Genomic DNA, 27,249 nt, shown 5'->3' on the forward strand with positions numbered 1-27,249 from the left:
CTCATGTTCTGAAAATGCGGGTACTTTAAGAAGAAAATGTTTTAAATAGAAAGGAAAAAGGAGAATAGCCACAGTAACATTTTGATAGACTCCATTATTTTAGACTACATCTCTTTTGAAAAAAATGATTGAATGAGATGAGGACACTGTGATTGGGCACTACTGCCTTCTTGTACATCACAAAATGAAGGAAGTCCCAAATAGTATTGTAGCAATCTCCAGGATAGAGCTGTTACAAGAAACAAAATGTAACAATAGCTATATCGCTTAAAGTAGAGAAAAGAGTAGAAGCATGCCTTCTATAGATAAAAGGTTCTGCAGGGCTCTGAGACTTAAATGAACCTGGGACCTTGCCAGTCCTGCTTACATATACCTCTCCTCTGTGAGGAGCTATGGGTGTAAACATAGAATCATAAAATCATTTAGGTTGGAAAAGACCTTAAAGATCATCGTATCCAACCATTAACCCAGCACTACAAAATCCCCCACTAAGCTGTGTCCCTAAGCGCTATATCTACACATCTTTTAAACGCTTCCATATATGGTGACTCCACCACTTTCTGTGCAGCCTGTTCCAAAGTTTGACAACCCTTGCAGTAAAGAAATTTTTCCCAATATCCCAACTAAGCCCACCCTTGACACAACTTGAGCTCATTTCCTCTCATCCTATTGCTTGTTGCTTGGGAGAAAAGACCGACAGCCACCTCACTACAACCTCCTTTCAGGTAGTTGTAGAGAGTGATAAGTTCTCCCCTGAGCCTCCTTTTCTCCAGGCTAAACAATCCCAGTTCTCTCAACCACTTCTCACAGGACTTGTTCTCTAGACCTTTCACCAACTTAATCTGATTTGTTACATGCTATATAATATTTCTTATTAATTTTGCTCTGTTTTGCAGTTTATTTAGTGAATCAGCTTGTGTCTCATTATTCAGTACTGGACTGAGAAGAAGATGAATAGCCTGGGTAGGGCAAGTGACTGAAAATCAAGTATAGTACTTGGCAGTTGGTTTGCATTGTAAGCAACTACATAATATTAGGATGGTTAAGGCCATAAGAAAGCTTGGGAGCTAAGAAAAAATGTTTGTAGTGACGTGGCATAAGTCAAACATGCGATAAGTACAGATAAAAAGAAGTGTCTCTTGGGTTTTGATTTCTGCTGGTGTGAGAGGAGTCATCTCTTGACAAACACCTTGAACCCACAAAAAAATTTAGCGTAAAATGAAGTGTGAAGTTGATATTCCACAATTGTACTTGTATTTCTCTATTTGTAGACTCGAGAAAATTTCAAGGTTTTGTAACTTCATTTGTACCATGCCAGCATATGGATATGAGTAAAGCTGGTGAAATATTTAAGCACAAAAAACCAACAGGATTTTGTTTTGTGTCATAAGGGCTGATGGTTCTGTGGTTGTAATGTCTGGTGTACATCGTTTGTTTCTTCTTGCCAAAATAGAAGAATAAGAAATGCCATCTGTTTTAAGACTGTTCATTGACTATTTTGATACTGGTAATCAATACTCCTGCTTTTAGAAGAAAGATATTGATAAGGGTCGAAGATCTATGATTTAGAAAAAAAAAAATCATATCTAAGTCATCCTGCTTGCTCATGACTACAGACATTCCACTGTTTTCTCATTGTCACCTAAAAATTGCATGTGCTTGAGTGTTTGTGTGTATGTTTCAAGAATCTTGAAACGTTGAAATGAAGAGAGATTGTTAATCTTACTTCATTAAGATTAAATTCTTCAGCAATATTACATAGTGCAGCTCTGACAAATGCAGGAAGAGAACCCACAGTCTCGTGATTTCTGAACCAGACCTTGAAACTGTGAAAGCAATAGAATTTTGGAATCAGATCCCCAGTATTAAACACCAGTATCCATAGTCTTTGGGGTCTTCTCCTTGCCAGAAGCACAGTCTGTGTTCCCTCCAAAATCTTCCAGTCTGCTCACTGCTTCTGTCACTGACTTCCTGTCACATGTCACTGTTAAAGGCTGAGGATGCTGAGTTGCTCTTTAAGAAAGGGCAGTGTCTGCTTTTCTCCTGAGCCTTCATCATAAGGAGAACAATAGAAGTTTCATCCTCATTGTCCATCCATACTGAGAGTGTATTTTAGTAAACTCTGAACAAACAATTGAAATAATTCTACCATCGTTTACATGAGGATTTTCTGTTTCTAGGTAATCTGCCGACATGAAAAGGTGTTTTTCTTCAGGCTGACATAAAAAAGGAATCAACCTACATTTTACGTGTAGATCATAATTTATAAGCACACAGCTTAATTTATCAATGTTTATTTTGTCTTTAATAAAATTTCCATTATCACTGATTCTTTTTTCTTCTGTCTCCTATTCTGTCTTTTGGGAACAAACAAAAAAAATTCCTTAGCATTTACTTTTCCTTCAAGAGCTTATATTGTTCCTCCTAAATCTCAAAAATTCACGAGCTTTGGATAAAGTAGCTGCTTCTGAATCTCTTCTGGTCTCCTTGACAATGTGATTCCAACTTCTTATTAACTTCCTTCTATTCTGCATGAAAAATTATAGTAGAATTTTAAATCCCGTATGATGAAGAGTAGTATGAGAGCTTTGTTAAATACAGCTAAATATTGATAATAATCTTTTATGTTCTCTTGTGTGAGATTAATGATGAGTAATTGTTTGGGAGGACTGAAAACTTTTCGGTTTCCTAATACATTTTTTTCCATAAATTCTAGTGATCTGTGTTTTACGCTTTAGGTTAGTACATTACAGAACAGAATGATTGGTTGCAAAGTTACTTTACTTCTCTAATTTGTGTTTTCTAGATCAAGCTAATTCCTCCAGCTCCAAATGATGACCTGGCTTCTCTGAGCGAGCTAACAGACAGCAGCCTGCTTTATGAAATTCAGAAGCGATTCAATAATAATCAGATATATGTGAGTTGCTATTCACCTGTCAACAGTAAGCTTTCAAAAAAGAACAAGTGATAGAATAGGAAAAATAAGATTACTATCATAACTACTGGACAGTCCTGCCCTGGACTCATGACTAGTGTATCAGGAAATATGTCTGTGTAAGCCCTGCATTTTCTCAAGTCTACATAGGAACAGCAGAAATAAAAAATGGAATAACACCTCAGATAGATAGGATTGAATACAATTTATGTGTGTTTATGTCACAGAGGAAGCGTATTGGTAAAAACTGAGTCTTCCTTCTCAAACCGCCAAAAGATCCTTCCATCTTTAACATGATGTTAATTTTAATAAAGCACATGATTACTGGAAATTTAGAAGACATTCAGATTTAAAAAGCTTAGAATTCAGCATGGGAGATTTGATTAATCACTACCTCTTCCTGTATTACAGAAATAATTTTCTATATTGTAATACTAATCATCTAACCAAATGAAATAATCATAGCAAGATTTTTGCAGAGTATGTTTTCCTGGTTATGCTGTAATAAACTCTGGAGGCATCTGGTTATGTTTCTTCTGGAGAAAAATCTGCACTTGAAAATTTTTATATCCCTGTTGATATCTTATGCTTAACTTATTTCTAACTTACTGAACAGCTGAGTGACGTGTTGATGTGAAACATAAAAGCTGTGTATGTTGATTCCACTGTTTAGACTAAAGCAACAGAGGGAATTGGCATGTTATGGTGAATATCGTTAAAATGATGGGAACTTCAATTCTAGGTGTTATGGCATTCAATAATAATAAAAATTCTGGTTTTTAGAATCGTGGAACAAATCCTATTTTATTATGAGTGTTTCTGTTGCTTTATCTTACTTTCAAAGATGCCAAACACTGATAATTTTAACTGAATTTAGGAGGATCCACAGATACTTAGTATTTATAATAAGGAAGTCTTCTTTTATTTGGAGATACTGAAGGTTTCACTGAAGAAGATCTCATACCCTGCTCTGGCATCCTCCTTAGATTCATGGAAATTTATAGGCAGCGATCATTACTCTTCTGCTCAGTGGCAGCCATTGTGCTTTTGTAGAGTGTCAGCATCAGTGATGAAAACCCTTGTATCTTTGGGTTATTTGGTTCCTAGACTCAGAAGGAAAAGTCCTGGGACTCCAATTCCAAACCAAAATTCCCCTTAGAATTGAACACTTCCTGTTTCATGTTTAATGAAGCTTAATAAAGTTCCATTCTGAGGGAAAACCCAACAATGAGGTTGGGATGGGTGAGAGATAAGAAACAAATTACTGCAATTCAGAAGAAAAATAGTACATTTACTATGAAAGGCAAAATCAAAATACTTAATTTTGAAAAAGACAGCATGATGAGGACTGTTCACATGATGGTTTGCTGTCTGATCTCCTCAGAGATGGAAGTCTGGCTTTTTTGCATTCTAAGAGCATAATACAGCAGCAGCTATTTATGTGGAGTGGGAAGTACAGCAGCAAGGGTGATCTACAATCTTATAATTAAGTACATCTTTCACATATGAGTGTTTAAATACGAAATAATAAAATATTGGCACCTTTGCAATCAGGAGCTAGTTTGCTATTTTTAATTTTTTGCTTTTTTTTCCCCTATATGCTTGTATATATGTTTATATACACATATACATGCATAAAAACATATATCAATCGCTCTGTCTTATCCCCCAAACAATGCATTGAAATATCAGTTCAATGTATCAGTTCTGGGTGATCAATACAGCATTTTTAAATTATGTTATCCATCCCATAAAAAATTGCTTGAGAAACTTGTTTATGTGGTACGCACGTCACTTTTTCATAGTTTAACAAACGGTAAATTACAAATTAATTTTCAAATAATCTATGCAATCTGTATATGCAGTGTAATTTTTCTACCCATAATTTTCCATTATGAAGAACTCAGTTTTATTACGAGAAGAATAATTAATGCTGTCTGAATTGTAAATTTAGATCGCAATTTTAAGTTATGCAGTTAAAGGCTCTCAATTTGCCAAGTGTGTTTAATACGTTGATAGCTAGATTTAAGAGGGTTTGCCAAAAGTCCTTTCTGGAAGAAAACCATTAGCCTCCTTAAAGATTTAATTTATTACTTAATAAAGCAATTATATCTTCTTTTTTCAGACCTACATTGGTGATATACTGTTGCTTGTTAACCCATTTAAAGAACTTCCCATTTATTCTACCATGGTAAGCATTCTCTCTTTGAAGTGTTACCGTGTGGATCTTTTTTGGTGGATTCATGTAGTTCATTTGACAGGCCAAACCCCTAAATTAATTAACAATTAATTAACATATATGCCGCTTTTTTTAATGTTAAGAGCATCTTATTTTTTAATATTTTAGCACTTTTTTAATTTCTTCCAAGATACTGCTGTTTTCACTGTGTCTGATTTGTAAAACAGCCATCTTGTTAATGTTTTCTATGAGCAGTAGCACTTTTGATTGAAAATACTTCCTGATGCACAACATCAGGTTTCTGCCACAGCCAAAGCTGCCAAAATAGGTGCGTACCTCATGCAGTGGCTGTTTGAGTTTACACTCCCCTTGCCCAAAACGGGATTACAGAGACAACAACCTGGAGTAGTGTCCAAGGAAGGCTGAAAGTGGCTGTCAGTGCTCTTCACCAGGCCACTTGGTTCAGGCACTCTTCAGGCAATGAGTGCAAAGGGCTCAGCCTGAGCTTAGCGATATGCTAGGGCAGTCGTATGGAGGTGGCTTGGGTGGGAAACAGGCAAACGAAGGGGACTTGAGTCCATGGGTGCACCGCCATATGCACAAGGCCACTTTGGATGTTTCCCTGTTGAATCTTATCTTTCTAATCCTTTACTAGTGAGACAGACTAGTTATTGACTAGGGGCTTATTGTTTCAGTACCTAGACACTGATACCAAATTAAGTGAACTTTCCAGACCAGTGAGAGTAACATAAATTCAAATTATTTGATCTCTCCTTCCTCCTCACTTAGCCATCTTAGAGACATTAGCTTAACTGCTAATTTATTTTCCCCTCTCCCTGTTATTTTCTCATCAATGCACTGAGATCACATTACTGCACAGAGATCAGGCTCACTGTTGTGATAGGGAGTGTTCAAAGATGTTTACTTAGTTACAAGAATCGTAAAGGGTTCAAAATCTGGTAAGCAAATTGTAGTGTGTGGTTGTGTCATGTGGCTTTGTGTGAATCAGTAGTAAATTCGGGAGAAAGAAATGCTGTGACATTCAGGAGCAGTAGATTCCAAGTCGGGAGTCTAAATTTAGTTTCTAGAAATGGAAATCATCCACCATCCCCAAGGTTTTAGTTGATGGTATTTTTTCCTGTCATTCTGTATTTTACATTTGATAGATGATTTTGTACACCAAGAGAGAACTGTAAAGAAAAAGATTTTAGGTGATAGGCTTACATATTAAAATGCTTCCTGAATGTTTGCTGCATCTTCCCTTGACCTCTCTGTGACAGATCTATTTGAGCAAATTTAGCACGAGAGATGCTTTTTGTCCTGTAATTATTTGGGTCAGTTTGGATGAATATTGCTTTTACTCCATCATTATTATCTGCATGGTAATGAACAGTAGGCTGGTATTTCCCAGATGATCAGAAAAACCGTGATTTTAGTTTTATTTCCTGTGTTTTTGAAATGCTGACATATACTGCAGCAGCTTAGCTGGTATTATATTGAATTCTGTAAGTGTAGGATGGTCTGTATATTAAAGTAATATAAACTGATGATGTCAGTTCCTCAGTAGACACTGACATGCTATATGATGTGGCTCATTAGTTAGCATTTTTGGTTTGGGTATGTGGTTTGTTGGCTGTCAAAAAGAGATTGCAAAGATGCATTGGGCACAGTACTATTTTTTAAACCAGGATGAAGCAATGAAAAGATTATTGTGTTCATTTTTCTATAAGAGCAACACTTCAAGTTTTCTTCCCATCTTTTATAAAACACTAACTACCAACACTTAGTTTCAATAGAATGCTACTAAATTAAATCTTTTTATAAGCAATTATTCACTCTGAGATGACACAGTCATACATTTATGGACACTGATATATATCACGTCATGTGCACTTCAATGCAATTGCTAGATTATAACATTAATGCATTTTTTAACAGAAATAGGCTGTGCTGCTACAGTATACATTCCAGTAGCACAATACTACCAGGAACATGCAGATGCTACTTTGAAGGTATCATAGTGCCTGTTTGTAGAACTGCTACGGTGACCCTACTTTGTGACATTTGTGCAGAATTTACTTGTATCTAATTAGGGCAAATACATTCATTAAGTTCTTGGGTTAGAAAAACATGTAAACCTGCAAAGCACTTGCAATGTTATGCAATGAGCATAAGTGTGAGAAGGTTTTTCTTTCTGCTTTGTGGCATGCTGAAATGATTCCTTGAGAATCAAGGTGGATTTAATCTTGTTTAGCCTGGTAGCTCGAAAGGCCTAAATGAGAGTAGGGCTCTGTTGTGGAGGATTCATTCAGCCACACCATTATAGATGCCTCAAGATTCAACAGTTTAATATCTAAATACATAAGACAGGCATGGGAAAGGAAGGGCTGATAAGCACTTGAATAGTTTGGAGAAAGGAGCAAATATAAAATGACACTGAGAAAGGCTCTTAGGGTGAATAGCTGGAGAAACAGGACGTGATGGAAAGGAAGGGACTTGGCTGTTAAAGTGATAGCATCCAGTATTGTTCTAAATGCTTCGTAGTGTTCCGGTTGCCCCCAGCTGCCATGGGTTTCTCTAAAGCTTGTGTTAATTTTCTAAACCTGTAAGAAGGTCCGATAGAGGCTATATAAGAAAGTAGGTAGAATTGTATATTTAAGGATATTTGTAAAATGGTATGGCGTTTCTGCTCACACTCTTATAATAAAGAAAATACAGAATTTTATTTAGATATTTATTTGTTCTGAAAGAACAAAATTGTAGATGTTAGCAGACTATCTATTTTTTTCTAAAATCTGCTTGATATTAGCTGAAAGAACATTAGGATATCCTCAGAAAAAATTGAGGTTTCAGTAGCAGATAACTGGTTCTACTCATACTTAAGCTTTAAGGATAGTGCATCTTGCCAGCTATGTATATCCCAGAAGTTATTCTACTCTCTATGCAGAGAGAGCGTTTGTGTGAGATTGTTCTGTCATATAATAAATGAATTAGATTATAACTTAAGCCTTTGATTTCAATTTTAACTTGTCATATTTCATTGTGGAAGATTTTTAAGTCAAGACACTGAAGAACTATAAATGTGAGGTATAAAAAAGTAACATACTAGGTTTTGTTTTACTCATTGCACAAACCAGTATTGTTGGCTCCAAGTTATGTTTAATTCTGTATCTTAATTAGATCGTCTATGCTTACAGCTCTGTTTAATTAAAATCTTCATAGATACTGTAATGTTACCACTTATATACGTACAGAGATTCTGTACATAATGCTTAGAGAGCTTTAGAAAAGACCCAGGACTAGGGGGGTGAAACATAATTAGTTTGAAATGTATTGATCATGTTAATCTCTTACAATTTTTCAGGTCACTCAGCTTTATTTAAGTAACTCCGGAAAATTGTGTTCCTCACTTCCCCCACATATATTTTCCTGTGCTGAAAGAGCTTACCACATGCTGTTCCAGGAGCAACGTCCCCAGTGCTTTATCCTCAGGTGAAAATTTATCATTCTATTAACTAATTTGTAACTCCTGCCTTTCAGCTGTTTCCCCCAGGACTCAGCAGTTGAGATTTTCATTTTAGTTTTTTTTCTCCAGCTGACTTCTTACTGTGTACTGCTCTCTGTATCATACATTAGAGCAAAATGGAACTGAAAAAGGTTTAATTACATCTCAAGCTCATAAATACTCTTGGGGAATTGCCACTCCATCTAGTTGCTGCTAATTAGGAACAAAGAGTTAACGGTAAAGAATTCAAGACTGCTCTGTGAGTTTGCTGGTATTACATGGATCAGTATTAAAAGTAGAATCTAACAACAGTGAATGTGGGAAGTCCTTGAATGAATTACAAATCTCTGTGTTAGGGCACCTCTGTGTTGGAGCTTCCACTCTGTCTCACGTGTTTTGTGGCCACGAGCTTGTTATTTAGCTCTCCAACTTCAAAGTGTGCTTTAACCAGCCCCTTTATTCACACTGTTGTTCAATGACAAATAACTTCAAGATTGTAAATAGATGTATTAGAAGTCTCCAGTGAAACAGAGTTTATCTAAATATGCCAGTAATGGTGAAACTTTGAGTTCATGTAGAACTTTTAACCCCTAAATCTGTTTATCCCTTTTCTTACTTCACTCTAGCTGAAAGTGTCAAGTATGGTGAATTTGGAGTAGTTGCTCAAAGAAATTTCTTGGTCAATCTTGTGACCTTGATAATTGCTGTTGGCTGAAATATTGGCAAGGGTTTGCAGAGCTTTATGGGAGAGAGTGGGGATGGGGGGAAAGGTTGATTTTCATTTGATCAGGAATAAAGGCTGATCCATTTGATAAATCTTGTAATTGCTCTTGAACTAACTCTTATCTATAAGAAAATTGAATACTATGAAATACAGAAGATACAATACTCAAAAGCAGCTAATAATGCTGTTTTAAAGTTACAAGAGTTAAAATGAACACATAAATACAATCGTATGTATCCCTTTATATTGGATTCTGTCTATCCTGTGAGTATTCAAAATTCTTTATAAAAGTCTTCAAATGTGTCTGAATATTGTAATTTTTTTTTTCTGAAAGCATGGAATAGTTATTTATGCAGTGAGCAGTGACATTTAAGTGGAAGTACAAGCACTATTAGGAAGCCATTACTGTATGTTCGTATTCTCATATATATTAAGTCTTGTTTAGGCACAATAATTTTGATTAAAAAAAGAAATATCCTAAGGCTCTGTTTTCAGCATTTTCTTCAAAGTAGTAACTTGGGACACTGCTAAGTGATTAATATCTTTGTGAAGCTGCCTATAAGTGTAGGCAGAGAAGAAGCAGAGGATAATATTTACTAACACTTCAAGAAAATAGCTCATGGCCAAGTAGTGTATACTGGTACACAAAGAATATTGTACTTGACAATAAATGGCTTTGGTATTAGGGATTAGTTGCTAGTGATGATTTCATACCAGGATGTCAAGGCATGTGTTAATCCCCACTGTCTTGATCCCTGCCGAGCCCACTGTAGCTTATTAGAAATCAATCAGTGACTTGATGGAGAATGTGTCAAGAGAGTGCTCTGTTGATAGCAGCAGCACTTGGCAAGACATTTGTGTATCACATAAGGACAACCCATAGGATATGCTGTCCTAAAGTGTTCTGTATGTGTAATTAATTAGATGAAAAGTCACTTGCAAAAATAGAAGCGGAAAGAAAAGCATTTGGTAATTTGGAATAGGAGATAAGTATAGCTGCAACTTAACAGAAACAAGTAGAAACAGTTTTTTGTAAATACCTTTCTTCTGATAGAACTAAGTGAGAAAAGAGAAGGGAATTAAGATCTTTCAGAAGTTCATAAAGAGGTATTAAAAATGGGATATTCTCATTATATAGTGCATTGGTAGAATAATACTGTCTGGAAAGTAAAGATGATACAGGAAATTTCCATTGGTTTTCTGACAATAATAATCTTAAATGTATCCATGATGTAACTCAGGTTATTCATATACACCATTGCTGTCATGTGATCATACATGTGTGCATGAACTTTCGTGTGTGGTCAAAATAGATTTCTGCTTTCTTGCTGTTTCAGCTGTAAAACAACATTAGCTATCAGCAAGAGAAGATTCTTCCAGCACTGTGAGGGATTGGTTACATCTATGCTAATGAACAGCATGGAGCAGGGTTTACTCTCTGGTCCTGAGGACATGCAGTATAGCACCCAGTCAGTTTTCCTGTGATTTTTCACTTGAAGAGTGATTTGTGGAGAAGTTTCCAAGATCTCAGTTTAATTTCCTGTCAGAACCAATTCTGCAGTTCTGAAATACACCAAGCTCTTATGTTTTACTTTGTTTTCTCTAACCTCTCCTATGAAAAATTCCTGAGTAAGAAGTTCTGTACATTTGGCTTACGGTCTGTAATTTAAAAATACCTCCACTTATAAAGCTGAGTTGTGGATACATTTCTATGCATGCATGTGTAGTGTGATAAGTAAGTCTAGCAACAAATTTTAAAAGCAAAAAACTGTGCTTCCCTCTAACGTGGAATCAAGGCTGAAAGAAGATGGGGGAGCTCAGAAAAGCTCTCCACAGCTAGAAAGGCTATTTCGTATAAGGGCTCAGAAGGAAAGAGAAAGGATGAACAAATGAAAAGGACTCATAGATCTGTAAGAATGTTACATTGGCATAAGCTGGCTAGAAGTGCTTCTGCCCTTCTACCTTTGGCTGCTCATTTCCTCATTTCCACACTATTCTGAGTGTCAACACAAACGTTCAGGTGGTGGCATGGTGAACTGGGCGGGAGAAATACTCCCAGGTCAGAATTATACATGGGGTGGTGGTGGTGATGTTCAGAAGTTATTTTAACCTGAATCTGTTCCAAAGTCAAATTCCCCTGAAAGTGAAGTGAGTGGCCAGAGCAGAACTGGCAGGACCTGCTGCTTTTGGTAGTGGTATCGATATGCCACATAAGAAAATAGCCACACTAAATGTGGCTGTTAATTTTTATTTGTTTTTTTTAAATAGTAAATTCAGTGAAAGTAGTTTATCCCTGGGGATATGCACTAATCTCAAGATTAGCTTCCCTTGATATCCAAAATATATGCCATTTTGGCATACAAGAACTCTTGGAATTGCACTCTTAAGTACTTTTTGCATTCTGTTGTCATCATTAGCAAGTGAAACATGATGCAATTTTAGAATAAAACCCTCAAATTTATATTTATTTTGAGGCCTACTTTACTTTTAATGAGAATAATACTTTATAGAATAAGTAATTTGTTAGTATAATTTGTAAACATAATTATGCTTTAGTTTTATTGTAAAGATTTTCCACGAGAAGAGGTTATTCTTTTGATATGCGTGTTAAGATTTGATATGGAGCAGTGAAAATTAGCACCATACCAGTATTTTACTTCTCATGTGCAATTCTCAAAACATACCTAGTTTAAATATTAACTGCCAGAGAAGAACCAAGTGATGGCAGTATATATAACTCTCATCTAAATTCTTCCTGAAAAGTTTGGGTTTGTTATAAACAGTAATTTCTTTACAGAAGACTCTTGTTCTATTTTCAGTACGTTGAGTTACCCACTGCCTTTTCGAAAGGACTGGAACAAATACCAGAAGATGTACCTGTATTCATGTTAATCCTGTCATCTTCATCAAGCTTTGTATCTTGTTTATTTTGTGGAGATAAAATTTATTTTCTATTAGCAATGTTTTTTCAGTTCTGCCAAATATTAATTTCAAGAAGATAACTTCCCATGAGTTTAGTGGCCATTATCAACGATTCATGAATTACTCTTTTATTGGACACTTACTGTTGCTAATGAATTCTGCATGCAGTGTAACTAACTCTTAATGATATTGTTTTTCTTAGTCTAGTCATTTTTCCCTCCCACATTTTCCCAAGGGGTGATAATGAAAAGATGAAGGCATCTGAAGCTGTCTGAATTGGAATTTAGCTCCCTAAGTCCAAAGCTATGGTCTTGAAAGGATTGCTAAACTACCAGACTCTACTTTTGGATCTTAAAGTGCTACTTCAATATTCAGCCCGTGTGTATGCTCAGGAGAAGTTCATAGTTTCTGGCAGGGCAGAGTCTTAAAGCACTGTTTATTTCATGCTTAAGCCTGGCTGGGATCCAGAAATTTGACATTTCTTTGCTCAGGCCACTTACAACAAACTTTCTAATTCACTGCTAATTTATATCAGTGAGATTAGAAATTTTATAAATTAAATATTCATCCATGAGCAGTTGTGCTTATCATATGATGCTCTTCATAGCTGTTGTAATGTTCTTCTTCTCTCATACAACTTCCATCTGATTTTTTTTTTGGTGTGTGTTTATTTTACTGGTTTTCTTTAGCTGCTTCTTTCTCACAATGCGTTTAGAGTAAAAGCTCTTCAGGGCCAGATCATTTCTGTGTTGTATCTTTAGCCAGACATGGTTGGACACGACACAAATGATTGTGATAATTATAGCAATTAAATACATGAAAGCAGAGACTCCACCCTTTTCTGTGGGAATAGACAACAGAGATTTGGCAGTGAATGCTCCTGTGATCACAGGGGAAACGGTTTGTAGCTGCAGATTTGCTGTGGCTTCCCCTGGAGCACAAAAATCAAGCTAGTAAGTTAGTACTTCTGTTGTGAGTATGGCTGTTCTCAGAGTGCCATGCTACCTGCTATTTCCAGAAACAGCATGGGCTTATGCCATCACCTGATATTTAACTTTTCTGTACCTTAAGACTCTGTAAGAATGGAAGTGTTCCCATCTATCTGTAGCATACAGAAGTTGGTGTGCATCCAATAGCCTTGAGATTTCTTAGTAGAAGGCAAGCTTTAAGACCCAAGAGCAAGTCAAAGAAAAATTTTCAACCTTAAAATATAAGAAAAAATTCAAAATGGAAATGAACAAAATGATCAATTAAATGTAAAATGTTCTTCCCTAAAAATGAGATTCTGTTGTAAGGTGTTCACCTGGGAAACAGATTTAGCAAATCTTTAATTTTCCTATATGGGCTGCTTTCCAGAGTTGCCCAAAAAACCTGAAGACACCAATTCACAAACAGCAAATGCCCATCTCCAAGGTATTTTCTTACAGATCTGGAATAAAACTTCTGTCCCCATGTATATTGTAGACTTAACTTAGGATGAGACCAGTCTTTTGCAGGGAAAATGACGCATTAAAAGTATCTTTTCCATATTTATTCTTAAATCTAAGGAAATCCATTGTTTTGCAACTTAAATGAAAAGATATAGAGCATTGAGGAATTAGTGGCAAAATTCCTCTGTCCTCTGTTGCACGATTCAGTGAAAGGGGGAATCTAACATTGCCAACCTTGCTTTGCTTGGACCTCGCTGATACGTCAGCTCTCTGCTTTGTCTGCTCCCTTTGCTTCGTGCAGGTTGCCTGGCTCTTCCCAAGTGACACAGCAGACAACGCAAAAAAAAAAAAAAAAAAAAAGGAAAAAAAAGGAAAAAAACCAAAAAAACCCGCCTGGCTCTTCCCAAGTGACACAGCAGACAACGCAAAAAAAAAAAAAAGAAAAAGGAAAAAAGAGGAAAAAAACCAAAAAAACCCACCTTTTTTTTTTTAATCTTGTAAGGTGAGTCACCCATTACATAAAATATTATGAATGGGAAAATAATAATAATTGTAGGATTGCAAACAGCTGATTTGTTTTGCAGAGGCTGTAGCAGGTAGAACAGGGAGTGGAACACTGGGGCATCCTCTGCAATGACAAATGAGCAGATAGTGCCCAATAATGTGTTAGGTGAACTACTCAAAACTCCATTTACACTCCTGGCATTGCTACATTCTTTATAATATGCATGTAATTAGGAATATTTCTTGTAAAAATACCTATTAACCCCATATTTATAAATTAATCAAGTTTATAATTTTCTGGTTTGACCTCTACATTACATAAAAAACCTTATACTTGCAGAATGCAGATTTAATACAGAACTGAGAGAGTGGCCTTTTATAACATTATTATTACATACTTCTGGTGGAAGAGAATCCTCTACAAACACAGTGTCAACCCTTCTGTGTCAAGACTTTGTTTCCATGGTAAAAACACATACATCATGTTTTAAAGAAGATTTGGAAGTGCACTTCAGTCTCGTACAGTTTTCCCCAATCTTAAAGCACTGTTTTGCAGAACTTTCATGAAGTCCCATTTAAACTGTGTGAAGCTGTGTCTTCATCTTCAAATTTAATAAAAAATTTACTACTATTTCACTTCAATGTTACCTGTTGCAGTTTTCTTAGTGACTTTGGTCTTTTCCTGCTGCTGTCTATTCTGCTGAACATCCTACTAAGTCTTTGCTACCGATTTGTTTAAGAAAAAGGCGGGGGGAAAGTCGATTTAAGCTCTCAGGATGACGTGGATCAGTCTTTCCACCTGCTCTATCTTTTCACACTTTACTGACTTTCTTGTCTTCTGAATTTTCCTCCATGGTGTTATACTGTGTTACAAGATTTTTTTTTTTTTCAGTCACTTCACATCTGTTCAAGTGTTCATTCGCTGAAATTGAGTGTTTTGCAACAGGAAAGCATTTGTCCAAGTTATTGAAGAGTTTACTACCAGTTATTCACAATTAATTTTAGTTTATAGCAAGCCACCATCACTCATGTATGCTTAATACCAAGAGCTGTCTTTGTATAAACTTTTAATGGAATTACAGAATAAAATTATTTTTATGCTCTTAAATAGCCAGTGGGTAGAATTCTTATAATTAACTGCCTTCTGACTGTTTTCCTACTGCTGTTCAGGATGTGAAAAGGCACTAAACATTGACAAGATAAGTGAGGAGCTGTCTAGGAAGCCTAAGAATAGTTTCTAGGCTTGTTAAAAGCTAATGATCCTTAGTCAATCAAGTCAAGGGCTTATGGGATGCTGATAGCTAATTTGGTGAATCAAAAAATCATAATGAATATATCAAATGAAATGTTATGATTTTGGGTATGTTAGCAGCCAGGAATGACAACATCCAATGGTTTTGTTGTGATATAAATCACATTTTTAAGCCAAATAATCTGGAATAGAGAATAAGCCTTGTCTTTTGAGGAGTGCCTTGAAAGCTTTTGATTTCCTCAGTTTAGCCTCACCAAAAACATTCCATTCAAGTTAATAGTCTTTAATTTTTAAATTTTAAATCAGTGTATTATAAGTGCAGTGGTCTACTGCAGGCAGTTATGGATTTGGACATTTATTTATAACAAAAAAGTGTTTAGAAATACGCTTTCCAATTTAGTTTACTTTAGAAATATAATTTCTAACTAACATGCAGCATTGTTGAGTGATTAATGGTAAAATTAACGGTTAAGCTGAGAGTGACATATCTTTGTAGCTATGTCACTGCAATGTTTAGAAGCAGCGATCTTGAGAAGAAATATTAAAGAAGGGGCAGAAACCGTTCACTTTGTGCAAAGTTCTGTGTTGTCTGGGTCATGGTTAGCTTGCAGTGGAAAACAAAACATAGATTTGTTTAAAAAATGGAACAAATCAATTGTTAAGTGGGGAAGCTCAGGGTAAAAACTCCGTTTCCTTTGCTTAAGAAGGCATTTTTCTATTTTTAATTATAATTTGCATGTCTGCTTTCTAATACTCAATAACAAAGGTGCATCAAATGTTACTTCAGCATCTTTTCTACCCGTCTGCCCCCATTTTCTCCAATTTGAGAAGGATTTTTTGAAAAATAACCCACTCTGCTAATCCTGGAAAAGCCTTCTGTTTAAGAGGCTATTTGTGGCAGACGAGGCTGGGCCTAAGCAAACAAAATAATAAAATACTACAACAACTTGTTAAGTATCAAGTCTTGTTAGGCCCTCAGAATGACACAAACATTTATCTGCTGGATGTAAAGGGTAGTATACGTTGGACAAGAGGTGAGTTGCTACAACCAATTAATTATTTAAGAACTGATTTTCAAACATACATAAAGACTTCTTCTTAGTGGTGTCATCTGTGTAACTGTGACTGTTCTAAACTTTAGAGATGTTTGAACTTCAGAGAAGTTCCTCAACAGCTGAAATAACCGAAAAGTCACTGTTGCTAATCTTGTAGTAACCTGTGGTACAGTGATAGCAGTTTGCAGCTGTGATTTTGGATTAAGTATGTTGTGGAGGACAAAATTATTTCATCATCATGACATACAGGTGCCAGTGGACCATCCAGTGTGGATACCCGTTAGGAGGGGTGGTGCAAGATAGATTTATATCTGTCTGTGTCTGTAAGCTTTCTGGATAATACGGGCATAAGATTTGTAATTTTCAAGAGTACAAAATGTCTCTGGGAAAGGAGTGTAACAGGACTAATGCCCTCTTTCACTTTTTTCTGTTGCTGTTAGTGGTAACAGGGAAAGGACCGTGGAATTTGGATGCTACCATTTTAAGGGCAGAAGGCTAATGATACTTCTTAAGAACTGAGACATGATGGTACAGTTAGCATTTGGAGAGAGAAGTCAGCATTAAGAGGGTAGAGATGAATGCAGATTTTAGAGCGTGACATCAAGTATCTGACTTTCCGAATTCTTTCAGAGCATCAGAGGCTGAAGATCTGAGTAAGGAGTTATGGAGCACCTTGTCAATATTGTTGAGATAATAGTTTCATATTAGCTGTGAGAATGATCTTGGCTTCACGTGATTTCTTTCATTCTAAGACCTGTTTTAAATATGGTGTTGTGACCTATTATTTGATGTCTTTGTGTAACATATATCCAGATTGCAAACTTTAGTGGTATTGGACCACAAACTGCCTACTGATGCCTATGGGAGTTTGAAGTTCAGGTTCAGACTCCAGCCATTATAGAAACATGGATGATATAAATTAAAGCAATTTGACACATCACATGTAGTAACGAGACATCTCTCTTGTCACCTAAGATTACAGTTTACCAGGCAAACAGATAAGATACTCATCAGGGCTGTATGCATGTCCCATAAGAGCTGAAGGAGATTAAATGATGCAGAGATTCCATCCCTGTCTGAGTATGAAGACCTTCTGGTCCTTCCTTTATTTAACTGATTTCTCCTTTGAAGTGAGATTTGAATAGATAAAGCAATGGCCAGACAGGTACTATGTTTTGCTGCCCTCTTATTTTAAGAAACTAAACTATACAGATAACAGACTGATCATTCATCACGGCCATCATACTTGGGAAAAATCTAACTGGCTGTTGTAGAAACAGTCTTTTAAAGTTGATCAAGCAGATAAATGAAGGAGGACCATCAAATTACATTTTGTTTGCTTCAGTTATCTATAAAGAAAACAGCTTCTTATAATTCAAGTAAGACATTCTTACATTAATTTTTTAATCAGGCTTCACTAACTTTATCCTTTCCATCTCTTTTATTTAACTTCCTTCCTTCTCCATGCTTAAAGTGCACTACTGAGTTTGCTTCCCTCCTCCATTACTCCACTTTTCTGTTGTTTCTTCCCACCTTCATTGTTCATATTGCCTTCTATCGTGTTTTCTTTGTTTATTTTCTGCCTCGATGATTCTCATTCTTTGGAATGTTTATTCAACATCATGAACAAGAAATTAAGTGAAACAGAATCACTGAAGTCAGAGTGTATTGCACTGCAGAAACTGGGAAGGTTGTAAAATCAGTCATCTTTTTCTTTTCCTTCCTGTTCCTTTCCTATTTCTTTTTCCTTCTTCCTGCTGTATTCTGCACTTTCCTTCTGATTCCCATCATTACCACAGTATTATTTATCCATCTGCAAAGAGAACTAGGCAGCATAGCTGGACAGAAGATAAAGGAGGAGATCAAATCTTTGCTATGAATACCTTCAAAATGGCTTGAAAGCTTTAGATTTGATTGGGGTGACTTGTGGTACAAGACAATAAAGCTTGACAGCTCTGACAGCCCTCGTGAACATAGACAGTCAGCCAGTCTATCCCCTCTGTTCTGTTCTTTATTATAATTTGTCCTCCATAAACCTTCTGTTATTTGAAGTAAAAGTTTGAGATATCTTAACTCCATTCAAACAGACCTAGCAAAGAATATGAATAACATATCAAATGTGAAAATAACAATGATTCCCCCCTGTCTTTCTTGCCTGTCATTTTACAGCGGAGAAAGTGGTTCTGGGAAGACTGAAGCCTGCAAACAGATAGTGAAGCACCTCACTTGCAGAGCCAGCTCCAGCAGAAATACCTTTGATACAAAGATAAACCATGTAAGTATAATTCCGATCACTGAGTAGAACAAAACAAAGATCTGACCTCTTGGATAGGCAAAGACATTTGAACTGCAAGGAAAAAGGTATCTGCTAGAACTGCAGAAGTTCGTAAAGGAATTGTTTCCACCATTGAAGACAAAGATTTCTTTCCCTGAATTGACCTGAATGGGAACAGGATTAAACTCACACTGATGTGGTGAGAGGTATCTGAAAAGTGGAGGCCAGTTTTGTTTTGGTGACTTTAGAAAGCAGTGTTTCAGTGAATTGGAAACATTTGTGTGTTAAGGTACTGGCTCCTAAATGTGTATTAATTGCCTTTGTAAGTGAATGAATTTGTCTGTATGGTCATAGTGATGCTTCTCTGGACAGTATAAAAAGTGCTGAGGCATCTGAAGTAATAGTAAGACAGAAACTGGAAAGTTGCAGGAAACCTGCAACAGTAATATGGCCCAGTATTTCTATACTAAATATATTTACGAAATAGGCAAGAGTTCTGCATATTTGCTCAGGTGTATTTAATTTCCTCAGCAGAACCAGATTCTGCCCAGTGCATATCATGAACTCAAGAGAGCGTGCTTCACAAATCAGATTAATTTGTCTCCTTGCTAGTGCATTGTAAAGGTAAAGTTTTTGTTGAACATTGCAACCCCTGTTCCATTGTTACAGCTGTAACACTACTGTAAAGTTTCATACTGATATTTTAAGTAAAGCTGAACTCTAGATTGTCAATTCAAATTATTTTTAAAAGTTGCCTTTCCTGATGAAACTTCTTGTCTGAGACATAGCTGAGACACAGCTTTACACAGAATTTTTTAGCACAGGCTGCGTTGTCATAGCTCAGTTCTGAGTTTCATACTTTAGAAAAAAAGCGTGTAGACTCTTTCACCCACCCTGGTGACCTTTCTCTACAGCACTTAAAGTCAATGCAAGATTTTTTTTTTTCTTTCACTTGCCACATCAGTGATATTCAGCAGAATGCCAGAATCGTTCATTGTGGTGATTTTTAATAGCATCACATGCATCATTCAAAACACTGCTTTCTTCCTGAATTATGCATGATTCAGTCCAGAAAGATGATAAAATACCGTCAAAAGTACAGCTAACACTAACAAGCAATCTACAAATCGAATCACAAGTTACAAGTGGCGTCCCCCAGAGTTCAGTTTTATTGCCTGTCCTCTTCAACACCTTTATCAATGATCTGGATGAGAGGATCAAGTGCACCCTCAGCAAGTTCGCAGATGACACTAAGTTGGGAAGTAGTGTTGATCTGTCTGAGGGTTGGGAGGCTCTACAGAGGGATTTGGACAGGCAGGCTGGATCAATGGGCCAAGGCAAATAGTGTGAGATAATAAGGCCAAGTGCTGGGTCCTGCACTTGAGCCACAACAACCCCCTGCAAAGTTACAGGCTTGGGGAGGAGTGGCTGGAAAGCTGCCCAGAGGAAAAGGATGTGGGATTGTTGGTCGACAGCTGGCTGAACATGAGCCAGCAGTGTGCCCAGGTGGCCAAGAAGGCCAACAGCATCCTGACTTGTATCAGAAATAGTTTGGCCAGCAGGAGCCAGGAAGTGATTGTATCTCTGTACTTGGCATTCATTGGGCCTTGAATACTGTGTCCAGTTTTGGGTCCCTCATTTCAGTAAGGACATTGAGGTGCTGGAGTGTGTTCAGAGAAGGGCAACAAAGGTGCTGAAGAGTCTAGAGAATAAGTCTTGTGAGGAGCAGCTGTGGCTTGTTTAGTCTGGAGAAGGAGAATCTCAGAGGAGGCCTTATCACTCTCTACAGTTACCTGAAAGTGAGGTGAGGGTTGGACTCTTCTCCCATTTAAGGAGTGACAGAACTAGAGGAAATGGCCTCAAGTTGCACCAGGGGAGATCTAGGTTATATATTAGGAAAATTTTCTTTACAGAGAAGATTGTGAAACGTTGGAACAGGCTGCCCAGGGAGGTGGTGGTGTCCCCATCCCTGGAAGTGTTTAACAGACATATAGATGTGGCAGTGAGGGACATGGTTTAGGGACCCTGGCAGTGCAGGGTGAACAGCTGGACTTGATGATCTTTAAGGTCTCTTTCACCTGGATGATTCTGTGATTCTGTGATTATGGGGATGTGGGAAAGGCTACAGAAGCACTGGTTCATATTTTGCACGTTCCAGCTGATACTGTAATAGAAGTCCTATGGATTTTGAGTGGATTTTAGAAAACAGTGTTGCATTTGTAGTTTTTTGAAGACGTTGAAAAAGCCGGAAGACACTGAAAAAACTACAGCTAAATAAGTGATACTTTACTTTGTGTAGACATGGTATTGCAACGTTAAAGTGTTTTTCAGTGTTACCTGATTCATTGATGATGTTCCTAAACTTACACATTTAATCTAGGTTTCATTGACAGTGTTAAGAATTCCCTTGTTATTTTTTCACTTTTTAATTTAAATTTTAAAGTCTAATGTTGCAAAAATACCATATCATAAGGACAGTACAGTTTTACTTTATTTTAAACTCAGGAACCAGCTCTTCAAGTTATATCTAGTTCTACTGTGTATCATTTTATTTACTACCTATGCAGGTTTTCTTACAGTTTTGAGCTTATCAGGCCATAGATGTTATTCAAGTAGAACTGAAAAATTCAGGTCAGATCCTCTAAGTCCTTTTCATAGAAGAACCAAGTAAATAAGTAGCTTTGTGAATAAGCAACTGAAAACTGTGTGCTTTGGATATAAATATGGCAGCAGTAGGAATCAGGAGGTATGGGAAGTAGTATTGTCTCTGTTGCAACTTGTCTCCTGACCACAGGAAAATCCCCAGGGACAACCATCAATGATCCAGTGCAAATGAATCATTGTGGGAGAGGGTTGACCAGGCCCAGTTTTCTCCATCGAAAAATCAGTTAACTTTGTAGACTACTTTAACCTACTGTACATCTATGTAGTAAACTGAACAACAATCCCTTACATGCAGTTGTTACCCTGCTCTCTGACGTGGTTTAATCCCCAACAGGTCCTCTGGCCACGGCTCAGAGGACAGCACGTCCCAGGAACCGTTCACAACAGGATGTTCACCTTGTTCTGCAAAAGAAGAGGTGTTAGATGCTCGAGTGTGAACATTATCATGCCACTTGCCATTGAGGTTAGAGAATCCTGCTCCAGGTCTTGTTCAGTTTAATAGTACAAATGTAGCCATACATGTCAATGCAGATAGAACAGACACTTCACATATTAAGAAAAATTATTTGCCTTTTGGTTATAGAAACATCCCTTGTAAGTAGCTTAGATGGGACACCTGACTTCAGACAGAGAAGGTAAATGTAGCAGATCCAACCCCTGGGGAAACAGAGATTCTGGTTTAGTTGCCTTTTAAGATGCTTTAAAACTTTAAGCTAGTTTTCTGCTGCCACCTACTGCACAAATAGCTACTTTAATAGATAGTTCTGAAGGGTCTGATTTTAGAGCTTCTGTCTTTGTGAGCTGGAACCACGTGTTATCTGTTCGATTCCACAGCCCTATTCCTTCCCTAGCTAGGTTATCCAGCTTCAGCAAAACATTGTTCTATCAGAACATCAGTGAATTTGTGCCACATTGCAATCAATTTCTTGGGATGCATAAGAGGAAAGTGCTGAAGGGAATCCTGCAGGGTGTAAGGGGTGTAAGAAATTAATTACACACAAAAAAGCTAAAAAAAGAGAAAACATGGAATGAAGATGGAATATTTAATGTTTTTTTCTTTATAGTTCTTTTAAAAATAATTACTGTGTCCATGAAGATGTAATATGGAAATACATTAGTGAAAGATGCCATAAAAAATCTGAATGTGGGTTTTTTTTCTCACTTTTTCACTAGTAAGGAGTAAGAAGTAAAATCTATTTGATATCGATAATTTGTGCAGTTTCTGGCATCATACAGAGCTTGTGGATACCTTTGGTTGGTTGCTAGTATCGACTGACTGTAACTTTACAAGCACAGCTGTCTTCCAAGATTATAATCTTTTTTGCTAAGTCATATGCCAGCTCTGGGCATATGATGCCATTCGTTTGTATCCAAACTACCAGTAAGGACACAGCTCCTGTGTGAGCTGTTGCCTTTCCCCTTCCATTTAAGACTTCCACTATTCTGACAGAGCTTTTTTTTTCCTTTTGAGCTGTCTTAATTCAATTTCTATTTAGAAAAAAACTTTCAAGGAATTTATTAAATTCCAAGTAGACTTTTTTTTTTCTTAGGTATTGATCACAAACTAACCTCACTGATGTTTATCAAAGTACCTTCCTGTTTATTTCCTCTCTTATTGCTTCTTTACCATTGTCTTGCAGGTAAACTGTGTCTTGGAGGCCTTTGGACATGCTAAGACACCCTTGAGTGATTTTTCCAGTTGTTTCATAAAATATTTTGAGCTACAGTTTTGTGAGAAGAAAAGAACATTAATTGCAGGTAAGTATCAATTGATTTGTTTTGATATTGCCCACAGGCTAGTAAATGAGGGATGCCAGTGTGCCAGACACAGAGGTAGACATCAATGCCTTAAAGTATGTGCCAGAGGCAAGGAGGTTTTAGGGAGTGTCAGAGGAACATGTGAATTCAAAGCTTGACGAGTGTATGCTCGGTATTAGGAGGGAGAGCCCCGCTCTGTGAAACCACTAGGTGGCAGAGAAAGACAAGAAGAGTAATCAACAGCACTGATTCCTCTTATCTTTTCCAGGAAATCACGTTTCCCTTTATGCCCGAGGTTGTCAAACTGTGACAGCTGTGTATCACTTCACTGTGAAATAAAAGTAACAAAGAGATTAGTTTTTATATTTGTGTCTAATATTGTCTTGGGTATTTTAAATTTCTTTTAAATAAGTGATAAACTTCTGTCCAGGGCATACAAGATACAAGTATACTCTGTAATACTGAAGCTTGAAGTGATTTATTACAACTTTGAGCTTCTTCTAAAGGAACTAGGAATCATACTGATGTTTATTCTCGTTAGAGGTAAGATAGTGTGGAATTTGTGCCTGCTTTCAAGGTGGGAGTCTGCTAATTCATTAGTGAAAAAGAATGGATATTGGGCAAAACTTCAGTCAGTTTGATTCTGAAAACTCTGGTTTCTGGAGGCAGTCAGGGAGAGGTTTCATATCTGGTCTGCATACATCATCATAAAGTTGCTCTGTGCTAAAGCAAGAGGTGTGTGCAGAAATTACTACATGCCCTGATCTTCCTGGATGGAAAACCTCTGTGATGAGGTACACTTTTTTGATCCAAGTAAATTAGATCCCATTGAATAAACATTTCCAAAAATACTGATTTTTTTAATCATTTTTAATGTGTTTATACTTTCAGAAGAATTTCCTAAGAATACTGTTTGGAAATATTTGATAGTGGGAATTACAATTCATTTTCTTGAGAGAGTTCACTATACCCAAGCAAATAGGATAGTGTCTTCAGTGAAAATGTCCCTGTGTGGGAAATTACTATGACTTCTTTATAGTCTGTTATACGCTAAATATAGGATATTTGTAAAGAAAATATAAAATTAAGAACTATGGGTTTTTTTTGTTTGTTTTCATTTATGAACTCTTGTGGGAGGAATATAAAGAAAGTGATGTAAACATTAAAATGGACTAAATACCATCCAAATTTTGCTTGTAAAAATGAAGTTCTATACCTAAACCTAACATTTTATAAATCCTTTGTATTATATATATGTAATTTGAGTATACTTAGTTATCACAGTTCTGTGCACGCTTTTTCTCCTTTCTTACACAGACAGAGCACAAATGCAACCAGATGAAAATTCAAGCATATGAACATTAGGAAATGCCAGAATTGAAGTTGTCTGAGATATTCTTGGGTAGCCTTGTGCATACAAATTTAATGCAGATTTTCGATCCCTCCCCAGCTTCATTCAGTGCACAGAATGGACTATATTTCTTCAGTGATCTGCTGATAAATAGTTTGCTTTCCCTTTATTGATTCATATGTGGCTTGTGCCATTTTATTTTGTTCTAAAAACAGAATGCTAGTTTTTATGTGGATTTTCTGTGTTCATCAGCATTTTTCACTGTATAAGAATTTCAGAAACATAAATGGCTTCATTTTCACACTACTTCTGACCTGAGGTTGCATCATTCAGTTTCTCAGATGAGGAATAGAAGCCTCAGGGCTGAATGTTCCCACACTTTTTGGGTGCCTTGCTTCAGATTGAAGAGACTTGAGTTTTCAAGCAGTTTTACCCAGACTTGCCAGTTTAATTCACAACCCTTGACTGGGAATGACATACATGTGGAGTCAGTGTCAGTTTTCTCGTACACTAATGCTGTATTTTTATCACTGTCAAACCACAGGCATTAAATGAGAAAATCTAGGGGTAATCAGGCCCATTAACAAATATGAACAAATTACTCATCTGCCCTACTATTCCCCAAAAATATAGGAATCGAATCAATTACTCTTACCAAATCTAAGGTAGCCAAAAATTCCATAATTAACAGTAATGCGTGAGAAACCCCAGTATAGCAGTAAAAGTGTTTTTTAATATTTCTGCAAGTTGCAGTTGTTAATGCTGTTTGATTGGCATTGTGGCTGTTACCTTTCTAGGCCACTGCTAAGCATCACTTCTGAGTGAAATTGTCCCAGATTTATGCCATCATAAATGAGAAATGAATCAGGCATATTGTCTTTGGCTGGTTTAAATCTCACCCCATGATTCCCTGTATCTATTTGCGTGATCATTTGCAGCAGTATTTACTGTCTTGCACTGTTTAAACATGAATGAAGAAGGTAAATATGCAGAGCACCTGATCCTGCTGAGACATGGCTTTATAATGCATTGAGGCAGACTGGGCTAAATAGGTCTGGTTTGTAAACAAAAATCCAGATGACACTAGACTGCTTCCATCAAAGGGTTTGGAACTCCCTAACAGACAGGTCTTAAGGGTGGAGATCCAGAAGAATTTGCTAAGGAAGGGGCATGCAAAATCCACGAGTACATTTTTTTACGCGAGCTCAAGGTAACATTCTTTGCATTTTGGGTGGACATTGGTCAAGTTTGTGACAGTTTTTTGTTCATGGTGAAGTTATTGTATGCCTAGATCCTGGAAATGCTCCAAGTTTTGTCACATAAGGTTTATTCTTTTCGCAGACATTCCAATATATCTAAATAACAGAAATGGCCACAATTTTCATGATTTGTTCTTTCTCATAAATTGGATCTTTGCCATGAAGTTTTGACAACAACGATGGAGCTCTTGCATGTGGTTCTACTCAAAGCCAGTACAGATATCTCTAGAGGTTTTGTGTCTTCTCTGACTCTCATTTCTGATGAGGTGTGCTCTGATGCTGGGTTCAAATGGGAGTTTTTCTGTGACAAGTGACTTTGTGATCAGGTACCTTTCATTGTCTTAATCAAATCAAACAAGTGCAGGAGGTATAACCCGGATTAAGCCATTGTTCTCTGTGACTGGGTAAGATAAGGCAGGGGAACCAGTAAAAAGTCTTACATCAGAACAAATACAGAATAAACTACAGTCCAGTGATTTCATTAAGTTTCTAAAATAAATTCATAGCTAACAGAACTCAGAGACTAATATTCTGCCAAAAAACCCATAACCATTCATAGACAATGATTCACACCCACTGCATAGTAGTAAAAGACTGATTATTTATTTATTACCAGAAATAAAATTATTGTGTTTTATTTTTATTTCGGAAAGAAGACATTAAATAGTCTTTGAGGCAAGTTGACACAATTTCTGAGATGAAAGGTAAGGCTTATGTCAGTTTCCTCAAATTACTAAAAAAGAAGGTTAGGAAGAGAAAATCAAGCCTGACAAACTTATTGTCCAGATTTTCTTGCCTTGCTTTTGTGGCCTTGCTCTTCTCAGTCTTCACTTTTTGAAAAGCAAGGCTTGATTTTCTTTTTTCTTTTTATTTTGTCATTGCACTTGAAATGAAAGGATCTAACTTGATTTGTGAAAATAAGCAGAATGCATTTTTGCTTCTGTGTGTAACAAACACTTTTTATCAATTAAAAAGTTTCAGACATCAATTTCCTTTTTTGGTGTAAGAGACTGCAGCCAGCTATGCTCTCCGATGAGCATTTGTACTGTGTTTCAGCTCTGAACTTTGAAATGTTATTCTGTCTTTAGCCTTAGCTGTGTTTTGGACAGCATGGCTTTTGAGAAAGAGCAATGTAGTTCCAAAGAATGCATAGCTGGAAGAAAGATTTCACTGGCCACACTTTCAACACAGAGTCTGCTTGCTGACTTTGTAACTGCTCGGTAGATCAAGTGATCTGATAAAGGAAGTACCTGTAAACACAGTTAACATTGCACAGAAATGGCAGACTTTGCTCTAGAACGCTTATTTTCCCCTTCTATTTCACACACAGATTAACAAACATATTGTTTCAGTTTGTAGAAAAGTGTATTACCATGATAGTTTTCTTCATGAGTTACTTTAGCTCCATTAAGATGGTGCTCTGTTTGATTCCTGCT

At 36.7% G+C, this 27,249-nt stretch overlaps 1 protein-coding gene across 1 annotated transcript in view; it reads left to right on the forward strand.

Annotated features, from left to right (window-relative positions):
* The window catches only part of LOC104498398 (unconventional myosin-XVI-like), a gene marked incomplete at both ends in the record, with an annotated part of 142,132 nt that overhangs the window by 26,758 nt on the left and 88,125 nt on the right, over positions 1-27,249 (forward strand). Inside the window, 5 exons of the mRNA XM_010141772.1 lie at positions 2,807-2,917; positions 5,061-5,126; positions 8,479-8,606; positions 18,676-18,781; positions 23,086-23,203. Of these exons, the coding sequence (XP_010140074.1) occupies positions 2,807-2,917; positions 5,061-5,126; positions 8,479-8,606; positions 18,676-18,781; positions 23,086-23,203 (529 nt within the window). The remainder of the gene's footprint in view (positions 1-2,806; positions 2,918-5,060; positions 5,127-8,478; positions 8,607-18,675; positions 18,782-23,085; positions 23,204-27,249) is intronic.

This window comes from Buceros rhinoceros, unplaced genomic scaffold, assembly GCF_000710305.1.
Source record: "Buceros rhinoceros silvestris isolate BGI_N320 unplaced genomic scaffold, ASM71030v1 scaffold118, whole genome shotgun sequence".
NCBI lineage: Eukaryota > Metazoa > Chordata > Aves > Bucerotiformes > Bucerotidae > Buceros > Buceros rhinoceros.